The 25,181-nt window shown below is 40.1% G+C and overlaps 1 protein-coding gene across 1 annotated transcript in view; it reads right to left on the bottom strand.

Annotated features, from left to right (window-relative positions):
• Positions 1-25,181, bottom strand: part of ADAMTS17 (ADAM metallopeptidase with thrombospondin type 1 motif 17) — a 187,348-nt gene that overhangs the window by 90,549 nt on the left and 71,618 nt on the right. Inside the window, exons 8-9 of the mRNA XM_026856061.1 lie at positions 10,858-10,998; positions 9,404-9,554 (exon numbers count right to left, since the gene is read on the bottom strand). Of these exons, the coding sequence (XP_026711862.1) occupies positions 9,404-9,554; positions 10,858-10,998 (292 nt within the window). The remainder of the gene's footprint in view (positions 1-9,403; positions 9,555-10,857; positions 10,999-25,181) is intronic.

Raw genomic sequence — 25,181 nt, 5'->3', positions numbered from 1 at the left:
ATTACCTACAAGGGGGAGCTTCCAAAACTCCAAAGCATCCAGAGAATCCACTGAATAAAGATGTTCTTCCCATCAGGGAACAACTCTGCAGAAGCTAGTTCTTCCCCTACACATTCACTCCCTCACCTTGGATTAATTAAAAAAAAAACATTTCTCCTGAGAATGAATTTGCTCCTGCTGCCTACTGCCCTCTGGAAAGAGGAACCTCTTATTTCTAGCAGGAGAATTAAACCACTAGGAAACCAATGAGGGGATTATGAAGAAGGACTTAGAAAGAGTAAATATTGTTAAGGAAGAGGAGCAAGAGACCACATAGCACACAGGCACGCTTATAAATAGGCTGCCTTTCAATGAAGTATCAGATCTCTTTTCTTTTGCCAAGGTTTTGGCTTGGCATATAGCTAACCGTGAAAGAAAATATGTTTATAAAGAGAATCCTAATTAACACCCATTAAGCATAATAAACACACAATTTACACACGCCTTCCTGTTCAAAACACTATGTGTTCTTGGAGCCTCACAGCATGCTTCTGAGGAGGAATTCTTTACACAACAAGGTGGGAAAAACAATGCCCCCAATTTCTACACTGTTGCTGCCTTTAATTTTGGGTGCATAAACTGACATTCTACAATGGAGGTGACCACCGTTGTTTGCTACTGCTAATTAGATGGAGCTTCTTGCTGTTGAAAACTAGATGAAAATTGCTCAAAATCAGAATCCTGTAAAATTGGAAGGCACTTTTGAAAAAGAGATATGTGCTACCTCAGACAAGGTACTGTGAAGTTTGGATACAGGTATCTGTGGCCAGCTGCTGACCTTTCTCTAGAGCTCATATTCCAAGGAACAAGTGGTAGGTCAAATAGCGGAAGCATCTGTCTATCTGTCCAAATGATCCACAAGTCAAGGGAAGGCTTGATAAAGAATCATAAGGACTAGCCTAGAATATTCAGGCAATAGTCAATATCTATTAACGTCTCATTTTGACAAAACTGGGCAACAATCCCACAAATTCATAATGTGTAATTTTATTCATTAATGACAAAGAAGAATGGATCTTTATTGTTGGACAGAAAACATCTCAGACTATTATACAAACTAATCATATATGCAACTAGAAAAGGTTTCTTAAAAAACATTTCCCTATTTTCACTACCTGGTGATCACCTCGTTTCTTCAAGAACACACAGAAACACATGTGCACATTATGCTTTTTGGATGAACAGCCAATAACCTGCCTGCTTGGAGTCAACAAATAAATTTAGAGTTGATTCGCCTTTATATTAGTTTTTTTTTAATGAGTGTAACTCCATTAACTCAATGAATGGCCTCTTCATCAAAACTTGAGAGTGGAAAGTCACCAACATCAGACACAAATGTATAAAATCAATAGCATTGTTTTAACTCTTGAGGAAATGGCCCTTGGCAGTTAAAGAACTCTTAAGGAAATGGTCCTTGAGAGTTAACTGCTTTCCGGTGCTACTCTTTTCCTTGTAGAATGGTACAAAAAATTTAACATAGTCATTTCCGAGATTTGTTAATGTTCTGTATCAGAGAAAACAAAACAAACTGAACCCAGCAAACATGAAGAGTGTCATGCTGGGTTTGGTTCTCTGAGTTAGATGGCTTGCTATGCATCACTCCAACTACCAACACAGGGACCCCATATGGAATGTGCCCTTATATATATATGGGGTGATGCCATGGGCTTTTCTGATCTACAATTAAAACATAAGAATGTTTCCCCTTCGTCTTTCAGGAAGAAAGATAAAATATCTGTCAGCTTCCTTAACAGTAACTTACCACAAAACACTGCTCACCACAGACAGATTTGGATGTCTAAAGTCTGAATGAAATTAACTGGTTATAATCTTCAGTCAAACAGCCTTTCTAAGAGCAGATGAAAGCCAAAGGATTAGAAAAATCCAGAGCATTCATGTTTTGATAATGTCAGCAGAAGCAAAAACAGGCTATTCAAGAACTGCCCAAAACACACTTACAGACAGGATGATGAGCCCTGACCTAGTCTCTACAGTGGATGCAGAGGGGATCTTTTGCCACGTGTGCCATCAGCTCTCATATTAAAACTGCTCCTAGGGCTCTATGAATGGCTCTGCAGGGTAGATGGTAAGAGACAGAGAAATGTAAAAATTCTTCTTCTGAGAGCGGTTTGGCCTACTGCGAGCTCTTCAGCCTTTCCTGTTATGAAGTTAAACTGGAATTAATTACTTTTACACTGGAAATGTGCAATGCAGTATCCAGAAATTGTTCCAATTTGGGGGAGATACAAGAAACCAGTATTTTAAGAAGCGAAGAGTGGTTTGAGATGCCTGACTGGAAATAGTTCAAGAAGGGCAACCTCTCAAAGCTGGTAGAAGCTCAGGGCTTCTGGAAAACCACACAGCTTCCCTGAGACTGTCTCTAGTTCTAGCAATTTCTGGTGCTCTCAAGGCAAACTAAATGCCTTCTCCCTGCCTAAAGTACTTCTTTGCGAAGCACCAGTTCTGTTTAATTTTTTCATAGAACCTCGAATTAAAGTAATAGTCAAAAGAAAGAGATTGGAAAGACAGTATTAATGAGACCACAAACTAATTTTACGGCAAAGCAGTCTTTGTTAAATATTAATCTTTTCAAGTGCCTTTAGGGCATTCACGAAACTAGCTCCTGTGGGTCTATGATTCATAGACACATAGAAATTCAAGTAGAAAAAGATAAGCTTTGTCCACCTTCCTACCAACACAGAATTCTTTCTTGCTGTATGTGCTCTTCAGCTTTGCTGAGCCTAATTTTCAGCACCTTAAATGAGAGAATTTAACCAGACATCAGCTGAAGAAATCATGGAAGTATCCTTATGTGGTCAAACCTGGAAGAAGTAGAAACATGCAGTGCAAGGCACTGGACCACAGTCACTCCTCTGTATTAAATGTTAGAAATTTTGTACTTTAACTTATTACCATTTCTACCTCAGTACACTTAAAAGAGCTCTAGCTAATCAGCTATGTCACAACCACAGCGGCTATATTAGCATGGTATTGTATATGCCGTGTGTTAAGTGCTGCTCTGAGGGCCATACTACGTACAGCCCACCAAGAAAAGGCTTGCGAGTTGTGCTACCATCTAGCTCAGAAGAAGGTATCTGCCCATGATTAAGGAAGGGCAAGAGCTTCCAGCAAGTTTCATAATCAGTTTGATCACTTCTATGTAACACTGTGTTTGCAACTTAAAGCCTGAAATTCTGACCTTGCACTTTGCAACACCCATCTCTTAATGTTTTCAGTGAGAGTAATGTTCACTGAGTAACTTCCAGTGAACTCCCCAGGCCTTAACACCTGATTGCAAGGTAAGAAAGTATTGATCTTTTAAACAACAGGCAGTGTTGTCCATTAGAAAAAGAAAAAAAAAAAAAAGGGGGGGAGGGAAATTAAAAGAATGAAATTACAGATTGTGGTTTTTGGCCATGGAAAAAGAGAAGGAAGGGACAGTAAAATAAATACAGATAGGTACACACACTGTTCAGAGTGGTTGTGAAGATTATGGGAGATTTCTCTTGAAGTGTTTTGCAGATGGGAAGTTCCCAGAAGGCCAGTGGGAGAGGTCTTCAAGCTTGTTATACACTATTTTCAGGCTGATACTCAATCGCATTTTGGCTAATTTAGTTAAGTTCAAACTTCAGCTGTAGATGCCACATCACAAGGCTACACTAATTCTTTCTCCCTCCTCTTGTGCTTTAGTAAGAAATGTAGGATTTCCAAGCTCAAGTGCTTGAATCTTAATAGACACTCTGTATTATTTTTAAGAGTTTATTATTTTTATATTCTTAAATTTCCACATTGTATTTTTATCATTTTATTTTGGTTCCCTTCTCTCTTTTTATTTTTCTTTAAACCACTGCACCAGAATGTGTTTTGACCATCTTCCAAACTGAAACACATACAAAAATTTCTGAAGCATTCCAATAATTGTAAACTGGGCTGTGCTGCCCAGGCAGGAACTCTGCTTCTCCCTCTTTATTTCTCTCTCTTAAACAAAAAGTATTTCCACTGAAAATAAAGAGAAAAAGATCTTTTTGCAACATACAGAAGCAGTGAAATAGGACACTTCAGTTTCATATGAAACAGGCAACATGAAAATAGTCTGAATTTTAACAACCTACATTAGGAAAACTATAAAATAAAGCATGGCAATTAAGTAAATTGTTACCTTTACTTCTAAAAAAAGAAAATCTTCTCATTTTATTTTAGAATTGCCAGGCTTCTATCCTGTAAGCCTCAAGAAAACCAAACCCATCCTCTTCCAGATTTACTGTTACATTTACATAAACGTTAAAGTGTGTAATGGAAAAGTATGTAGACAAAGTCCCTGGTTGTACAGAAAATGACAATGCAACCTATTATTTTCAGCATAAATCAGCTCTCAATCTAATTACCATGTTCTTGTAAATTTTCTACACATTACTAAATAATAGGGCTTACTATCATTGTCTGGATCTTGCAAATGACCCTGCAAAGAAAAAACAGACAGAGGCCCATTGATTCCCATGCATGGAGTCCAAAAGTCCACTCTGCAAGTCTCTTTGCAAGGTCAAGACCACATAGTCCTACAATTGCTTAGCTATATTCACCACCATGATATCAAATATGAAAACTGAAGGATTATGTAAAATCCACTTGACTATTACAATTGTTGCTTTGCCATTACTTTATTTTTTGTTTCCTCTCCTTTTCCATTTTAGTCCAGAAATATAGTCAGTCTCCTATGGCTTACAATCAACTTTGCCCTCTTTCTGTGCTGCTGATTCATAGCTTGCAGATACTGGGTGATACCTCTATTTGTTAAAAAACCAAGTTTAACTTAAAATCTATTAGAGCCAATTCTAGCTGTTTTAATTTTTCCAAAAACCAGTGTCATGTCAAAATTCACATTCCTGGTTACATCTGAGTTGACAGTGTCCCTTTTCCTGAAAAAAAATCTCTTTGTAGCAAGGCTAATCTCTTCCCACATGCCATTTTAGCCTAAGCACAGTTTTGACTCAAAACAATACTGAAAGATAATGGTTATGTAAAAACCCGCAAAAATGTGTTAATAATAAATAAGCCAAAAGGCTTATAAAACAAAAAGCCAAACACTGGATACAAGAGATAGAAATCACATTTTTTCCATAAATATAATTTCAGTGCAAAAGCCTCTGTTCGTAGGCATGCCAGTCTGAAAAATAAACCCAGTGTTCTGATTAAACACACAGCATATTTTCATGTGAGGTTATGAACAAAGTGTTTTTACACATTTCTGGTGGAGAAACACCATCTCTGCTCTGTGAGAGATTCAGCGCAAGCCATCTGTGCTATTCCTCTCACTGACAGCACTGCTAAATGAAAGGGACAGCAAAGAGTTAAAGTCTGCTCTCTGCAGAAGCCTTCATTGCTTGAGGTGGAAGGTTTTTGCTTCCTTTTGCATAGGGTCAAAGGAATTCACAATACTCAATTCATAGTGCAATGTGGATCTGAAGAGCCGAGGTCAGACAGGTTGAATTTCCTGTAATTTGCACAACCTACCATGTTAGCCCTGGACTCCATGTCAACATTTAGCAACCAGAATCCCAAAAGATCTCCGTGTTTGGGGAACACCGATAATGCACTGTGCGGTGTCAATGGTGTGTTACAGTTCAGTATTTTCCACAACTCATATCACGATTTTGCTCAGAGCTTGAGAATGACATGATCATCTATTTAATTTCTACTAAAAGCAGCTTATCTCGCTCAAAATAAAGATCACTGGGCCAACTTCTAGGTGGGCCAAAAGCTCTTCTAGCACTGCAAAGGGACATGACCATACAGCCTCCCACCTGAAAACAGGCAGCATGGCTGGTAAGACAGAAGCACATTTGTGTGTCTTGCTAAGCGTTCTCACTGATCAGACAATGCTTAACATTTGCAATGGGAAAGGTTAACAGAAAGCACCATGTGAAAGCACATTTAATCCCCTTCCATATTACTGGAGAAAACTATGTAACAGATATGAACAGAGAACTACTGAAGGGTCTTGAGATATTCATTATCATATGTGAAATCATCTCACTTGAGAACTGTCCAAATTCAATTATCTTATTCCGTTCCTCAGATCAAAACGAATTATTTCATGAAGCCATGAAAACATTTACTTTCCTGATGATAGGCAAGGACTCATCCATCTAATATTCAGATTAAAGTTAATCCAAAACCAGCCACCTGGATGTATCTCAAACCAATAAAACTATGAGCAGAGCATGCACCAAAATGGACTTGCATTCCCTCAAGGGGCTGGCAGGTCATCTTGCCATTTATTATTCATAGATTATCATAATAGAAACAGTGATTTTCAAACAAAGAGAAATTGATTGTTCCCTGCCTAAAAGCCTGATTCCACAGCTCTTTAAACAGGTGACATGCACTAGTAAATCTTACCTAACATGGACGTTACAGAACCAGATCTTAAATGATATATCTTGGAGGTCATAGATTACAACAATAGGCTACAATTAATCTGATTGTCACATACTCATGCTGTTAATTAGTTCATTTTTTAAAATTACAGTATATTAGAATGTAGATGCAGCAACCAATCAAATTAAAAAGGAACATTAAGAGGTATAACATATGTAAAGCTGAGCCTACCTTATATGTTTTCATTTTTGTTCTGCAAATATGGAGCAGAAGAGCTGCAGAATAGCTGGTTTGGCAAATTTGTAATTCTGAGGGCTACTATTTTGTACTAGGGCATCCGAGTTATCATTAAAAACAAACATGAAAGAAGAATTTCGGAGAAACAATCGGAAACATCCAGATAAGATTGAATATTCACGGATTAACTATCTAGTTGGACCAGTGTCCGGGGTCCAGACACTGCCAAGCAGTTAGGCACCTGACTCTTTGCGAAGGCAAAGGAGATCACATTCCTTTAAAAATGCAGGCTTTGATACCTTTAAGGGAAGAGCTTACTGCACTGGAAGTTTCTGCAGTTTCTCAAAAATGTGGAAATTTTGGATTCATCTAATCTCTGAAATTTGCTCTAAAACCAAATTTTACGGCATTTTTGAATATAGGTCCTCTAGTTTGCCTGACACAATTATGTAGCTCAATTATTTCCAGTGAAATGTTATAATGTAACTCTTCTATTAAATAAGAAAATAGACAGTAGACACATGTAATCACAAAAAGATTGAGCAGGCTCATTTCCTGAAGTTTATTTCCTTTTTGTAACAAATATTTACTGTCAGATGTTTATTACTTTTACATTTGGATTTTTTTAATACTTTATTGAATTAAAAATACCACATTACCATTGGCTAAAAGAGGAGACAGCTATATTTGCCAATAATTTCTACAGCTAATGCCAATGACTAGTGCCAATTTTTTTTTGGTTCATATTTTTGTAGACAGCTTTGAGACTTACGATACAAGCATTCTGCAGATGAGGCATGAGAAACACAAAGGTGAAAAGAACACAAACTTTGAAGGTTTAAAAATTAAAGCTGATCATTTCCTTTAAAGAATTTCCTTTCATTGCCTTCAAATGCCAATTCAGAGTAGCATAACAGGATGCAAATATTTACTTAAATTAATGGTGTGTGATATACTTGATCCAAAACTTCACAGTGTGAATGCTAACTCTTAATGCATGTCTGTAACAGAAAAATACTTCTAAATAAGTGATTGCAAATTGGTTTTAATCTGTTGAAGTTTTACAAGGCTTTTCATTAGAAAGTATTGAAGTCCTTACAAAATATACTTTTCTGTGGGAGATACTAAAGGAGTGATGGAGGAAAAGATCACAGTTTTAATTGTGGTCTAAAGATGTCAAATAAGAAGACTGGTGAAAAATCTTGGGAGACACAAACACCTGCTGTCTGTATCTCACAGAGAAGAACAGTGCCTGTTGGCTTGTTATTCTGGCAAGCAACTTGTCCCTGAAGCAATTCCAGGCTGGACATGCAATTTCTCCATGAGAAATGCTGACCACCTACCAGTAGGCTGACATTCTCATTAGGCACTGGACTATCCAGAAACAGAATGTTTTTTATCGCACAAGGGAAATAGCAGATATCTATTCCAAGAGCAGTCAAGCTGGGTGACACCCACACAAGTGGAAGAACTTGAATCATCCTGGGTAGATCTGGGGTTTTCTTTACAGACCTATATTCTAATACTTTGCTTCCAGTACAGTAGTCCTGGTGGTCTGTATTTTCTCGATGGAGTTGGAAAATACAACCTACCCAGATTCTTTTCTTATTGTTTTATATTAGGTAGTTTCCAAATCCAAAATAAATAAAACAGCAAATGTGAAACTAAGAGCACGTTCCCAGGACTTGCACGTGTTCAACAGTTTTAGTAATTTGGCACTTAGAAACCTCACTTATCACCGATAATATTATTTTCTTTGTTAACACTGATTTAAGATCCCAACATTGTTCAGAACAGGAATAAGGGACAACTAAAAAATACAAATGACTGGTTAACAACAGCAAGAAACTTGTCCACTTCATGCCTGTCTATATAGAACAGAGTGCTACCAGCTGGTGCTGGTGACAGGACATGATGCCTCATGACTTTCTTCTGGGTATCTCCGAGGCCACACTAGAAGTGTTTCTTCAGTCCCTATCTAAAATGGGATGCAGACAAGTTCTGGTCAGAATGAAGACATCTAATTATGTGCAAGGAAAAGTTTAGCTGTCTAAATTCCAGAGGACAAGTCAGACAGCCTCATCTCAAATATGACCTACTTCTAGAGACACCAAAAAACAGTGTTTCCATTTTGCCAACCATGTGATATAAGCCATTTTGCACCCAAATCCTGACTAAACATCATGTTACTTAGAAAACACACAAGAAGGAGCATAATTCTGCACAAATCTCTAAAGGGCCTCATTAACAAGCAGTCATTAATATTTCCTTGGCACAGAGTTAAGAGTCAACTCCTAAGAACACTGTAGCAGGCTGAAGGTGGGGTCTACTGAAAGATCCAGACAGTCATCTAAACTGACTCTGGAATTAGGCAAGCAATCTTGTGAGAAGAAACTTTCACCTCAGCTGAACTTCTAGCAAAATAATCTCTACTGAGTACATCAGCAAAACAGTGTCAAAAGACAACTGTCTCTAAATTAAGACCAACTACAAATAAAGCTCTTTCTGGGTCTGCTCTAGGAGATTAACAAGACCAGTGTGAGGAAAGGAGGAGGGCTGCATAAGAATGTGCTGTTCACACGAAGGCCAACGGGAGTTTGACTACTGATTTTGTATCAGCAGTGCTGAACATGCTGAAAATCCAATTAAGTAGTTCTGAGGAAAGTACAGATACTTTTTCTTTGCCAGTGCTTGGCAGCTTTGCTTCCACTTCCCACCTTGCTTCCAGGTACACCTCATGAGCTCTTACCTCCATATTCTTACAGAATGTAGCATTGGTCCCAAAAAGTATCTGGCACTGTTCATCGGCACTGTAGTGCATTCCAGGCAGCTTGTGAGGGAGCCGCACCGCGTATTGGCTTCGGGGGTCCGTTACCAGCAAACAGGTGCTGACCTTGGACCTGTGGAGTGTAAGAATTAAATACGCCTTTAAGGGAAAGCACCTTTGAACTGGAGTGTTAGATCACTGCTGTAGAGAAGCTGATGTCCTCTCTTTAACAAAAAATCTGATGACCTCATTTGAAATAGGTGATTTTTTTCCCAGTATATATCTGGAAGCTTTCTAAATCATTGCAAACTATGGATAGAAAGGTCCTTGGGAACTCATCAGTGGCCACAGGCCTCAAGGCAGAATTGACTATACTCGCATCATTCTGGGTTAAACGTCTAAACTATTCCTAAAAATCTGATGGAGACTCAATTCTGCCCTTAGGCTATCTAGTTGAAAGCTTCATGAGCCTTACAATGACAGCTGGAAAGTCTTCTATCATGTCTCACCTGTATCCCCCTAGCTGAATTTTAAGCCCTTGACTTCTTTTCTTATCCATCACAGATAAAGGAAAGATTTTTTCCCTTTGCCTTCGCGACAATCTTTTACAAATTGGAGTATCACTTTGACATCTCCCCTCTTATCAGGCACCAGAGTTCAGATGCAACTTCTTTTTCAACTTCATGCCTTTAATGTAACAGTAGATATCCCATTTTCTTTCATTATTTTCCTTTCTCTCCCACCTCTAATCCCTGGAGTGGGGAATTTTCCATGCTGAACCCATTTCTAGCAACAAAAGCACTGGCCACTGTGCCAGACACTGTTTGTCAGAGAGCTGCACTGCAGGGTTTAAGACCACAATTACTGAGTTCAGACAATTCCAGTGCTTGCTATAGTCCATGAGAGTTAACAAGCAGCAGGACAGAAATCCTTCCTGAACTGTTGAATATGATGAACTGAAATACGGATGCAGTGGGGAAGAAGTTTATAGTATACTGTTTACGACCAGTACTCACTGAGGAGTGAGAAAACACATCAGAATTACCTCCAGGCAAAGTAAAGTTTCTGTAAAATAAAAGCTATTTAATAACAATAATGACAGTAAAAGCCACAGCACAAAGCTGGCTGCATCCTACAGCAGAGATTTTTTCAGGCCACCTACACACAGATTTCTGTCATTGCAAACATCAAGGACATTTTTTTGTAAAATAAAGGTGATCTGGGACTGTTTTTAAGAAGCCATCAGCACACTGACAACTGCACATAACTCTTCCGCCTCTCTGCAAACCTCAGCTTTCAGGGGGCTACTATAACGGAAACAGATTCAAACTTGCACACCTAATGACACATGCACACACTTTTTTTTTAAGGAAAATTGGTTAGACTTTCACTTTGAAATAACACATTGGATTCTTGATAATCAGCACAATCCTTACTTTAGGAAGTTTTCAAGGTCATCGCGGCTGCATGAAGACCAGGAAAGGTCACTTGGGTTCCTGCCCTTCACCCATTCTCCAGACATAATATGAGACCTCCCTGCACAGGGTTGATGATCATCATCATGGCTCATTCCCATGCTGTTTGATTAAGACAAAACAAGACAAAAAACCCTATCAAGTTATTATGTGGGTTTCTCATTTCCCATTGGACTTAGTAATAAAACTCTTAGCAATTAACAACTTAAAACCAGGCTGCACATGTAACACAGTGTCATTCATGTACTGCTCTGGGCACCTGTTTAATGAATGTACTAGGGGATTCTTTAATTTATCCATTGCCTTAATTTCACAAAGGTTTTAGTACTTGTGCATCTGAAACATCTTATGGACTTTCCTACTATGAAATGTAACTATTTGAGGGTTCATGAGATGTCAACCTGGAAAAATGATGTAGCACAGCTGAAGGATATCTGCTAGAATATCAAAGCTAGTAATTATTGAAAATTTTGGATCGCTTTCCCAAATCTAGTGGTTATGGTCCCTATAACCATTCTGAGAGAATGTTCAACAAATTAATATCAATACAAATTAATAGGCCAATTTTGTTGTTGTGTTAGTGTGAATTTGGAATAACTCTACTGTTAGGAAAAACATTTATCTAAATTTGTGGTATCATACAAGCTCTCTCTCATCTACCTGTGAAGTTGATCCTTGAGTGATGGGTTGGATTGGATGACCTCCAGTGGCCCTTCCAACCCAAATTAATCTATGAGTCTGTAAAAGCAATGCTCAGAGAGGCATAATCAAGCCCTCATTTCTGCAACCACCATCCAAACAAGCACCAAGACTGCCCCATGCCACTTTCAGCAAAATAGAACATGACATACTCAGCAAAACAAACCATCTAAACAATCAGCAGATTGTGTAGTATAATCATACATGAAGGAATTCAAACATATTCAGTGAAGATTTCAAAAAGTATTCAGAAATAGAAAAGTATTACTTTAACCTCCATCTAATTTTCCACTCATGACCCTTCTATCATTAGTGGAGTCTTTACCATTGGTCTGCTACAGTAAATCACTGTTCAGAATAAATCTGTTGCCACTCTAGGAAGGTGAGACTCCTCTGCTGGAGGCAAGCCCTTGTGAACAGCCTTCAGGCCGGCAAAGAAGGGATAAATGATGTGACCAAGTTCACCTGCTACATCAGTGAAACATCATAAGTCCCGACTGGCAGTCCCACACTCAGCACATCATGCCATGCTGCCTGGCAGCACAAGTGAGTTAAGGGTTTTCCATCCTACTTATATATAATCATTAAAACAATTTTTAAAAATCATACAGAATAATAACATTTTGAAACGTTAATATTCTTCCTTTGGTTCTAACATGAAATGGAAAATACCTTTCAGACAAAAGGTGGTTTGTATGGCCAGTGTCACCTTCTAGCAAAATAACAGTCACCAGTTTGGGGCTGAAAACACAGATTAATAGGAACTCACTACTTCTCCAGCTGGCTGACTAAACAAGCCAGGAGCAGTCCCTTTAAATATGGTGTTGGAGTCTTTAATCCATGCTATTTCTCTACAAATCAGAGGCTCCTGTTTGCTTTCTGACTATGCTCTTGGATTTGCTTCTCTCCAGTTTTGGGACTCAACTGTTCAAAGCATAAACACAACGTACATTTCTAGTTGCAATGAACCAAAACCGGCTTCAGCAGTTTGATAATTATGGCTTAGATTAAACCGCCATCTATGCTATTTTTAGCTTTAAGTGAAGATTATATGGTGGAGTCTATTATTTTAGGTTTATCTCCAGGGACATTATTATTTCTAGCAAAACTACATTTAGCATAATTTTTACTGAGAAGTTCCCAGTTATTCTTGTTTTTAAACCTATGTGGCTTTTGAACACAGCAGAAACATTAACATCAAGCACATTTTGTTTGATGCACGCAGGAATAATTTAACAGTCTATTAGTAACTCTAACTTCAAAACAGTAAAGAGTGAAATTCCTGCTCCACTGAAGTGAATGGGAGTTTTGCCATTGACTTCAATGAAGCCTGGATTTCACTCCAAATATTTTACCCATGTTGTTTCTACACACATAGAAAACTCTTCACATGCTAAGAAGAAAGTTCCAGCAGTATTCCTCCAATGCAAATAAGCCCATCTAAAGTTTGTATTCCTTGAAGTCAGGAAAGGAAGAGCTAACTACCACAAAGCAAGGTAAACTTGCTGAAAATCTTCCAGAGGAGTTTGCCCAAAAATGCCAGTTTAGAAGGCTTGTGGGTACACAGCAATCCTGTTAATTTTTCTAATGGAAACGAGGCAGGTTTCCAAGGTTTCTTTCAACTTGCCCGCCTTGTGACTTCCACAGACTGCCACAGAGAGCTCAGACTCCAAGTTGGGCTCTTCAGGTTTCTACTCTGTCAGGGCTTCTGTGGGCTGGGACTTGGCAGCCCTCCCATTCTGGCAGCTTCCTGAATGGCCTCCTGGTCGGCACCTCAGCTGTTCCACTTGAAAAGGGTGAAAACAAACCATCTTCCTGACTTTTCAAGTGTTTTAGGCTCCCTGATTTTATCTCTTCCACAAAAGACTAGTGTTTGGTCTAGAGTTGTTAATTAGGTGCCTTATCTTTCTGATTAACTTCATTTATTCTTTGTTAAATTTGTTGAAAGCGGGACTTTTTTTTTTTTTTGGCAAACAACAAGGGTAACGGTTACTGATTAGTACATTCCTGTCCTCAAATTCCTTTTAAACCTGACCTCTTGAAAGGTGCCTGCCTAGGAGAAATGCTGAGACTAATATTCATCACCCATCTTTGATTTTGCAGGGGTGTTTGAGACAGGTAGGATGTATTCTCTGTAAAGACTGAGTCAGAACTCACATCTCAGTTATTTACAGGCTTCTGAAATCTGTTCAATTTTTACATGTGTGGAAATCGACACCTTTCTGAATCATTCCTGATTTCTTAACAAAGATTCTTTAAAAAGTCATAAGCATAAAGGAATTGAGCCTGAGCTATTGGTATAAAGCAAAGGAGCTCTGCTAAGTCAAAAGAACCATGCCAGTTTATATTAGCTTGGGATCTGGCCTCAAGGTACATAGGCAACCTCTACTGGCCTCTCTGTGATGAGTTTCTCGTAGAATGAAACCAGCAACACCTTTGGAGCCTGTTTTAATTGGCAGTGCAGAACTTTTCCCAGCATCTACTTTACCCTACAATGACTCACTTGAGGAAAGGATTAAATGACCTGTAGGACTAAGGCATACCCTAGCATGCTAACACATTCTTTTCTGAAGTTCAAGGGTCTCCAGCTACATCAAAGGGATCAGTTTTTCCTAAACACATAGTAAATGTAATGCCATGCTGATTCTTTTCACTAATGAATAGTCCCTCTCCTTTTAACAGAAATAAATCAGACAGAGCATTATGTGTTTGTACTAAACAGCAGTGCAAACGCTGATTCAGTACTTTGCATTTTCTTTGTGATCATCTAATCTTACCTGCTATTCAGAAGTTCACATGGAATTAGAAGCAGATAATCAGTCTCTTGAAATATTCTGCCTTGGAAGGAGTTCTATTCTTACATGAACAGATCTTGAAAAAAGAGCTGATAAGAATGGCTCTTAGATTAGAAGTAGGAATGTCAAAATGGCACTACATTACTGTGCAAACCCACTGCCCCCTGTGCTCTCTGAGTCATAACTGTCCATTTTATCAGGAGCAACAAACACATGCTGCATGTTATCCTTTACACTGCAAAGCCAGCAGAGCTGTTAGATGAGCAGGACTTGATTTCCCTTTGTGCTGTTACTACCACCACAGTCACTAGCTCCATTCTAAGCACAGGGTAAATTTCAGCCTTCGGTTCATCACATTCTCCCTTCCTGAAGACAATGAGATTCCCCAAAGGCAAGCAAGAAGTGTTTAGACTGACAGCTCATAAGCTCCTTTCATTCTGTGTTTATTCAGAGTAAGCACAATGAGACTCTGGCTTCACACTCCAGATTCTTTTCTAATATAAATAATGCATTGGTTATCAAAGACACTAAGGTGTGTCACCGAAGGAGTCCTGCAGCATATTTATTGTTGCTCATCATATGTGAGTCGAGAAACGAGCTGACTGACCAAGTCTGAGTTTTGACCATTAACATAATCACAGCAAGACAAATGTTATCAGTAGTCACAGGGAGGCAGCAGCAACAGATCTCTTTGATGCTGCTTTTTGTAGAATGAGATTTTAAAGTAGGATTGTTACGAATAAAAAATAGTATGCAGTCTCTCAAAGCCCTGGCCTCTCTTAAGTCTGTGCTCCTTTCCAGGACACTATTCCCCATCAGAATCTACACAGCAATCAGAACTGGGTCAGAACACCAAATTACACTGTGGGCCCGAGCTGGCCAATTTCTTGTGAAACCCTTTTTAGCTAAATGCAATTAACAGCCGTTTGTTTTCCTACAGCAATGCTAAATAAATGCACTTGCTTTGTTTGTTTCGGTCATTAGTGGAGCTTCTCCTCTAGACAGTTAATGTAACTAAACTGTTCTGTTTATCCTTGGTGCGTTTTCCAATGTTTCCTGTTATTCTTTAAAAGGCTGAGCCAAAGCCCACCAAAGCCTGTGGAAAGCCTCCTACTGCCTTCAGTGCACTGTGCGTTGCACCTCCAAGTTCTTAAGGTCACGTATACAAATCTTCATCAGAAACACTATGACTCTCGAAAGGTTTCCTATTAAAGTCCCAAATCCGAGTTAAAGGAAAACTCCAAGGGCTGGGGGAACTGTTTTAGGAGATGCTTTGAAATTTTTTCAACAGCTGCAACTTTGCAGCTGGTGACAGACCACTTGAGAAATCCCCAGGATTATTATAATACACTCCCCCTTTGGGGAGTGGGGAGAGATTAGGAAGTGGGGGCAAGTTTGATAGAAAATACCATCAGCAGTAAAAAAAGAGCTTTTCTTCAGACAAAGGCAGAAAGAGAGTAGCAAGTGGAAGAATGATGAAGGGAAGCCTGAAAAAAACCCCACATCCAGAAGTGGAAACACCATGAGCTTCTACAATCCCTCTGTTTCAAATAAGCACTTCAGCTAGCTGCTAATAACTCCACAGCTTCCCTGTGAAAGCCAAACCATTCCATTTGTCTGCAAATAACTCAGGGTGAGTCAAATGCTGGTTCACTTTAGAAATGAGTGACACCCAGGACTAGCAAGGCTACCCAAGGTGACCTGGCTGTCAGCCCGGCTGCTTATTAAACTTATGCACGACACACGATTGATTGCTCTCTGCAAAACTGGCACTAACCTCAGTCACCATTTCTCCAAAGGACAGTGAGGCCGTCCAGCTACCAAGAAGGAAATGAGGATGGTGGTCTCCCTCTCCCTTCTACAGGCTGAGAAATCCAAGGGAGAGTCTGTCTTTTCCTGAAGAACCAACTCACAAATGGCTTCAACTGTGTAAGCCCAGCAAGACATTAAAAAGGAAGAGCTCCTTGGGGCCACTTCCCTGAAGACCAACACGGGCTCAAGGAATTGAGCAAAGGGCCTGCTCCAGCAATGTCCCAAATATAGAGGGGGACAGGAGAAGGCAGTGATATCTCTTGCTTTTCAGCTCAGTGAGGCAACTAAGATTTTTACATTCTTGGCTGATCTTTTGTTCGTTAGAAAGCATGTTTTCTCTACCTGTGTTTATAACAGATTCCTCAGCCTGCAGATGTTCTCTAAAAGGCTCTGTTTCTGCAAGGAAACAGTGAATTGCTAAGAGCTATATGTAGTACCAGGAGTTGCACATCACAGCAGGGTAGGTCACTACTGACCTTCTCAAAAGAGCATATGCGAGAAGTCATTCCCTGTGACCCAGCTTGCCATAACTCAAGCAGAGGTAATCTAGCATTAACGACAGAGCCAGGATTAAGCACAGGATTTCTTTCTAAACCTCACTGAAGAAATATAAATGCAAAGGGAGGGCAGACTGGACAACATCGTCACATAGTGTAAGAGGGAAGGGAGAAGGGGAGCTGTAATTTATCTGCTCTGACATTTCAGTGTGGGCAGGATGACAGTGCCCCACAGAAAGCCTGCTATTTCGACATGCTGTTGGCACAAATGTCATCTGTTTATCCACTGAAGGACAAAATTCCTCCCCCTTCCCACTTCCTATCGGGTCTCCATGAATGGTTGAGAAGGGAGTCCTGCCTCTATAGTCCATCCAATCTCAACCACAAAGGAAGATACTAGTATGGAAGTGGTGCATATATATGGGGTGAATGGCTGACAGCCAAGAGCATTGAACACAGACATTAAACTCACATCAATATAGGTCACTAAGCAGAGAATGTACGTCAACAGTTCTCAGCAGCTACTGACTTGGGCTGGATTTGAACCAGCAACTTAGAAGTGGGAGACAGTACATCACATAATCAAGCCTGTGAGCCATCCAGTCCCAAATCAAATATAATGTTAGGAATTTTTATTAACGTTTGAAATTGAAGCTGCATCACTGGAAAGATGCCTACTTCTGAACTGGTTCAACATGTTTAACATTTCAATATAAAATGCTGATATCTTGCAAGTTATGAGGTTTCCAACCAGTTGAGAATAAAGGCATAACAGAGGCAGAAGCGAAACAGAGTTGCTCATTAGAACTGGAATTATAATAGGAGCTGCAGTGTAAAATGAGAACAGTAAGTTTAAGCCACTGACCTAGGAAGGTGATGCATCTGCAAAGCAACTGAAGAGAGGCAAAGATAGCCAGAGGGGTCAGCAGGTAGTCCAAGTAAGGCTTGGATGGAGGGCAAACTAACAAATGCTCGGGAAATGCTGAAGTGAGCTGAGCTGGGGGAGGAGGCAATGAAACAGCTTGCATAACCTTCTTACAAAAACAACGGTCACTAAGACTGTTGGATTAATGGGAAACAGGCTTTTTCACCTTGTGCTTTTCAAACATGTAAACACAGTGGCTTAAATATAACTCGACTATTTCAGAAGCTGTCAGGAGGTACTTTGGGAAGCTGTGATGAAGAAAGGGAGATGAACCTACTTAAAGCATTTGAAGTAATGAAAGATGGTCATTGTGTACATAATGTTATCTAGAACAGGGGTGTTCAGGATGGGTGCTGAGCTACTGGGGTTATTTTATCAGAAGAGACAAGAATTAAAGGGAGCCATGGCTATTGGACTCTTGTTTTCATAACCAAGTTTATGTCACTCACCAATAACGAAGTAACCAGATATTTTATATGGTTATCTACTCATCAAACAACCAAGAAGTCAACAACAGCGAGTGAGAACACACAAATGCCTATGGTGAATAACAGTGTGGAAAGCTGTGGTTTATTCAGCTGCATGACAGATCCAGCACTTTATGATATGGTTTTCATTTAAAAAGAATTAGTTCTTTTGCCATGGAATCTGGAAGGCAGCAAGCATGAGCTTGTGCCGCAAGGGACAGATAACACACATGAGAGACTGACATGGCAGGAACAGGCAGTGTGGCCTTTTACTTGCTCAAATGTTTCATCTAAAAGCCTTCTGCTCACATGGTCCTGGATACCTGTAACAGAGCTGGCCAAACCCCACTGACATCAACAACAGTCCTTTTATATGGGTTGAATGAAGTGAGATGAAGGCCATGAAGAACAGAGTGAATCATCTTATGACCTTCTCCCCAGTAACAGTATAGCATGTTCACACCACTGACTACTTTTTCCAGTGGACATTTGCTCATGCGATTCTCTCCGGAGAATCCTTGCCTCTTTTGCAGAGTGGCTGATTCACAGCAGGGAGGCATTGCCTGATGTATTCCAAGACGTTTGGTAAGATGAAGGAATCCAGTTGCAATGCAACCAAACACTTACCATTCCAATGGCCTGCCTCCACTGCATCTAATTTGTAGGATGTGATCCCAGCATAGCAACCTTTTCCTGAAAAAGCTTCACAGTGTTTCTGGCAAGAATCAGCAGCTTCTGAGACTACAGGGCATCCTGTACTTTGTGGCAGAAAAATGAGTGCTCCACCAAATACAAAGTCCTAGAAAAAGCTAAAGTTGATCAATATATGTACAAATAACCTTGGCAGAAACTCCACACGGTAAAGGTAGTGTTACCTCAGGAAAACACCCTTCTTCCTTCTGATCTTAATGCTCATTCCTTTCCAAGTCCCATGTAGTATCCAATACAAATTTTTAAACATGAGAGCTGTCACCCTGAGTAGCTCCAGCAGTAGCAGGCATTCAGACTCAGAAAGGACTGTGATTACACAGCACAGTGGAAACCATTGAAGACCAACTCTCAGCACAGGTGGGGTCTTGTCCTGTTTAGAATCCTGTCTCTCTGAAAAATTACTTTTAAAGAAGTAAGGTACAACTCTCAGTTATCAGAGGTGAGTGTGTAATGGCCACTCCCCTACTGCATAAGGAAAATGTATGCACCAAGCTTTTTCCTTGCCCTCCAAAAGATTTAATCTTTTATCTGGAAATAAAAAATACTTGCTCTCTCACTCGCTTCAGTCTGGTTTCAGAAAACAGGCAATTGTGGCAGAAGGAGCACAGTGACTATGAATGAAACAGTGGTGGGCAGAGAGACTGCTCATTTCTGTTTTCTGGTGAGCAGAGGCTGCTGTGCTCCATCTGTAGCTCCTTGCACACAGAAAGCACCCTGGTGCATCGCAGAAGTAACATGCTGAAGGGTAACAAGCTGTTTGTTTTCAGCACTGCCTGAAGTGGGTGAGAATGAGACCTCAGAAAATGTGACATGCATTTCCTCAGAAGATGAAAAGGGAATATAAATTGTAGGGTGGAAAAAAGACAAAACCCTGGGATAGCTGGGTGAGATTTCCCACCCACTAAGGAAGAGACAAAAGCACAGTAAGAACAGCTGACGAGGCTGTCACTCAAAGTGTTAGCAACCTAAGGGGAAGCTCTTGCATGCAACCGTTTGAGTGCACTTTTCCAAAACTCCTGTAAAAGGCTCCAGTCAATTACATTAATGACTGAGGGTCAAACCTGAACGAAGAGATGCAACACAAGACACCCTAAAAGAAATGCAGGAAGGGAGAGACATTGACGCATATTTGGCAAATATGTGTAACATAAGTAACCACGAATGTCCCACACTCTATCCCATCAGGAAGCCACCCACTGCCGAGCGCTGGGGGAAGCAGGGCAGCCTGGGAAGTGCACTGGAGGAGTCAGGAATGCTGGCTGCCTTCCCCACACTGGGAGATGAATTCTCCATTCCTGGAGGTGGGAATGAGATGGCCAATATCAAAAGACAAAGAGGTGTGAAGTAACTGTAATATATATATATATATATTTCTACCAGCATCAAGTCTTCTGAAGTCCCCAGACAAGCCAGTGGATACATGCTTTATGGTTCCCAGAGCAGCAAGAAGTCCTTTCCACAGAAAGAAGTCTTTTTCAGCCCCTTTCTTTTATTCTTTCTTGGTCTATGCTGCCAATCACTGTGGGCTTGCAGATTCAGTGCAAGAAGAAATCTATCCTATGTGACTTTCTTATACTGATTCACTAAAAAGACAGGTAACTGTAGTGAACAGTAACAAACTTGGGTGCCCTCTTCTGCTTGCAAGAACGAGAAAACCCCCCAAACTGTCTAGAAAAAAAGTTGCACAGGAAATGCATGATCCAGTTCTACTAGTTGCAGTTATAATCTAGCAATGGATCAGTCTGCAGTAGTTCAGCTGAAGACATTTCCTATAATGACATGGCATTCTCAGTGGTATCCTTGTCACAGGCACTTCCATCACTCAGGAGTGCTCCCCATCCTTACGGAAACTTTGCTTCCTGTAATGCTGCTTCTAGATACCAGCTCCTTAAACTCTTGGGATATGTCATAATGGTGCAGCTGGGAAAATAATTCATAATCCCAGAACCATCTGGCCTTGGCTGTTCATAAATGGTTTTAAAAGCTCAGCACGCTATCTCACTTAGTCTCAATCATTTGATCAGCAGGGAGAGACTTGATATCAAACAGGAATGTTGCAAATTATGGCTTGGTATCAAAGCAATTTGGAAATGATATGTTCAGACCAATACTGAAGTGGAATTCTTTGGGTAGTGGGTGTGCCTGGTTGCCTGCAAACCTCAAGGCTAATGAAGCCAAGTTTGCTTTCATATTGCCTAAGAATGCCACATGAAGAAAGTAAAAAGCTACTTAAAAAGAAATACTCTTGCTTTGAATAATTTTGGCTTGAACATGTTAATGTGAAGACAAATTACAGAGAAACAGTCTGTTATCTTCATAAGAAGATATCTCTTTAGAGGGTCTTTAGTTGCTAAGAGGTGCAGCATACATGTCATTTAACTGCTGACAGCTTTCTGGAGACCATGTAGGAGTTTTTCTCATGTGATTCTGTACATCATACTCAGAGGTGTTGCCTACAATAACACACTTCGCAAACCTGGTACAGTTACTCCAACAACCACCATAAAAATTACAGAATGAGCTGCAGGTATGCATTGTGGTACTCAAGGGATAAAACTAAAATAATAATATATTTTTCTAAACAAACAAGTTGGGTTTTTTCTTTGAATGGGAAGGAGCCTCAGGGTTCTATCTGGATTAGTATTGAATGGTGTCAATAACAGAGTGAAATAATGGAGAAAGAAATTAAAAAATATACCCAATGAAGAGGATGACAAAATGAGTAGATGGGAGTTGATGCTTGTGCACACAAGCAGAAAAGCAGAAGACAAGTCATTATTATAATGCTCCTGTAAGAAAGCCCAGTTCGCCACATTACTGTAAAGCTACTAAATCCAGGTAATCTGCATTTTGATCAAAAATTGACCGTTGATGACCATGCTGGCTCATGATGGATACTAGGGAAGAATTCTGCCCTCTCAGGCTAAATCTATCCTATGTTACATAGCAAGCAGCTTTACCGGAGATAAAAGAGGCAGTAGACAGAAAAGAATTTACTCACTGAAAAGTCCAATGGTTGTGTGTTTAAAAGGAAGAAAGGAAGTTGCGCTTTTCCTCTGAAGGAAAGATACTTCTCCTAAGTATAAGGACTACGTAAACTAAGCAGCAAACTGTTCCTAGGGAACATTTCTTTACCCTTTCTAGTTTTAATGTAGATAATGAAAATGAGTATTTAAAACACTAGATTAGAAACCTGCCACTTCATTAGCTATCTCTGGAGTGATGCTGGTAAACAGCAGGGTGGTATGAAGAGAGCCCAGCTGGTAGCAGGTGGAAGAGACAGGCAGGCTTTGGACTCTTGGACTCTCACTGGCAGGTAAGAGTCAGCTACCAGAGGGTGGACATCAGAAATTTCTGAAAGGTCAAGCTGTCTCATATCGGAATAAGATGTGGCATACGAAAGCATCTCAGTGGACTTTGGAGCAGATAGAGAAGGTACTGTAAAAAATGCTCATTTTTAAGACTCAACACCCTAAGCTAGTTAGAGCTCAGCAGAAAGAAAACTTTTCAAGCAAGTGAGAACAACCCATTACGGTCAGACTCCTTTTGCTTTGATCTGTTTTACCTCAGCAGAAAACTGAGAAAACTGTGAGTTATTCTTCTCTTTTTTGGAAACTGAGGTTCAAGTAAAGACATAGATGACAAACTCCCTGCTGGTTTGGATCCAGCAGTGGAAAGAGGCCCTGCATCTGATGTAGAGAGGGGTTTGCAAATGGAAAGGGATCAGTGAGAACAAAGCAGGCCTGTTTATTTCATTTGTCTAGTAAACTTTTTGCTGAATTTTATTCCCCAACACAACTTTTGGCCAAGAAGCAGCCAACTTGGTTTCACTAAGTGCAGCCTTCCACTGACACAACAGTAAAGGGAACCATATTTTCAGACGCAACATTTCCACTGGCATTGCTGCTGCTGAGTTACTACCAAAGGCTTTTCCAAGTGACAGTCTGGGATGTATCACCTTCCCCAGCTCTGCAGTCATTTTCACCTGGAACCTGTTGAACTCGGCAGGCCAGGCAGGCAGCATGGGTTACAGGCTATTGGAACCCAACTGCTAGTGGAAAAGTAAATATTTCAGCTAGATTGCTCCCCTTGTATAAAAACAAATTATTATTTGGTAAATGGCACTTGCAAACTTAATATTTCCTGTGTTGGTGTGTACTGTAGAGGTTGCACAATGGGGACTTGTACTGTCCCTATGTTTCGGGTCACTGGGTGCACAAGGCTGTTGCCAGCAAAGCCAATGAAGTATGAAACCAGAACCCTTGTAGCCGGAAGTATATGCAATATTTGCCAAATCATTATGGCCCAGCTATTTAACATGGCCTTGACTTACTCAGCAGAATAAGCCTTCAAAAAAAAAAAGACATAGCAGGCAAAGCCATAAAGCTATTGATTAAATGAAAATGATGTTGTCTGGGAGTTTCTAAATGACTGTTGTTTGCCTGTTTGGTGCAGTTTTATGTTAAATAAAGCTGTACAAGATGCTCAAAACCAAAAAAAATTAGAGGGACTGAAGAGAACGTTGCTTCACTAGGGATTATACAAACATCCTTCACAAAGTGTAGAGTAAAACCATAGAAACCTTTGCCCAGAACCATGCTACTGGTTGCCACAAGTCCAGAAAGTGGACATTCCCACGCCCAGTTCCAATGTGGTTACACTCCAGTACTATAAATAAACTATAAAACTTGGAAGATACAAGGGTGAGAAATGATATGCATGATAGAGGGAAGGTACCCCACCACCATGCTAGGATTAGCAGGTTCCATACCTGTACATATCTTGCAGTTTTTCATAAAGCTCGAAACCCCCACCCAAAACCAGGCCTATTATCCAGAGCCTGGCACATGATACTGCTTGAACTTCTCCATTTCTCCTTCCCAATCTTCTTTTTCTTTATGTGATTTCTGTATGTAATTTTCTTTATGAAATTATTCTCTATGTGATATCCTACTGCCATTGAAAAAAACAACTTGCCCAGACAAGTTTAATACAACAGGAATATTCTACTTTTGGGATTCAAATTAACTTCCTTGGGTATCATGTTCTGTATTATGTTGGGCAAACACACCTTCTGCTTAGTGGTGCTCTATCACTACCTCTTCCTCAGGTCAAACCATCCATGCTTGCAGAAGTCTCCCCTATTTTGTTTTACATATGTTCAGACCTATTATCTTTGATCTCTGCTTCCTTTTAACTGATTTAGGACACAGTTTTCAAAAAGCTATTACCAAGCTACTAATATCAAGCTACTTAGGTACATATGAATTTTTTTAATCTAAAACAGACCCCTCTGTGTTAGCAAAAGTGAAAGAAGCATCTCCTGAAATATTAGGCTATACCTCGTTCTCTCTCAAAACTAGAGTATGTTATTAAATAATTGCTTTGATTAGATCATATCAATTATGATGTACAAACATATATAATGAAATAGGCAGCGTTCCATTATGTCCTTTCGGAGTTGTACAGAGAAGGGCAACTTAACTGTGAAAATGTGCTTGCAATTATCTGTGGAAGAAGAATGAAACCTGGGAGGAGGGGAACAAGAAAAGGGAGCCTGGGAACAGAGAGAGACATTCCACAACAGATTTACAACACAAATGGCAGAAAATAAAATTAGCAGCTCCAGGGTGGGTACGGACTGTTGCCAGCATTTTTGGCCAGCCTCAGGGTATGTCTACATGGCAGTCAGTCACTCACAGTAATCCTGAGACTGCAATAGATTGGAACAGCGACATACTCCTGTGAGGCTTAAAATGGAGAGTGCTGGCACTAGTTGAATATAGCTGGGGCAGTAACTGCGTGAATCAAACTACCCAGCTACTCAGGAAGTCTTGGGGCAGCAACAGGGACTAGTACCTAAGCTGACTAGAGTAAAGCTTGCATGGGATTGCCTCTGGCTCCAGCCCTCCTTGGGATCCAAATGACCTTGATTTTCAACCCCTACATATGCAGACATGCGACTTCCAACACATTGTCTTTGGCAACATGGTCAAAACAGCCACACAAGGTTTTACAAAGGCACAGAGGGAACTGTGCCACAGCTCTCTACCACAAGACAGAATCTACATCCGAACTGCCAGCAATGCCATTGGAGAGGTTTATCCAGTCACCAGACAGATCCCGCCAGCCACAGGCTGCATCTCTGAGCCATCACATAAATGGATACTACCCTACAAGCCCAAGATGGACACCTCTTTTCAAGGTCTCTCTCTAGTAAAACATTCATGCACAGGAGTGAATAAGATGCCTGTGGGCATGTGTTACGCTAGAATCTTTAACTACATGCTGAAATACTACCCTACCCATAGAAATTTGGCCTCACTTGAAGGACAGAGGGATGAGTTAAAATTGTCCAGATAACCCTGAAACTGAGACT

The sequence above is a fragment of the Athene cunicularia genome (genome assembly GCF_003259725.1).
Source record: "Athene cunicularia isolate RWA chromosome 10 unlocalized genomic scaffold, athCun1 chr10_part1, whole genome shotgun sequence".
In the NCBI taxonomy this organism is placed as follows: Eukaryota; Metazoa; Chordata; class Aves; order Strigiformes; family Strigidae; genus Athene; species Athene cunicularia.
This window is presented reverse-complemented; position numbering and strand designations above follow the sequence as displayed.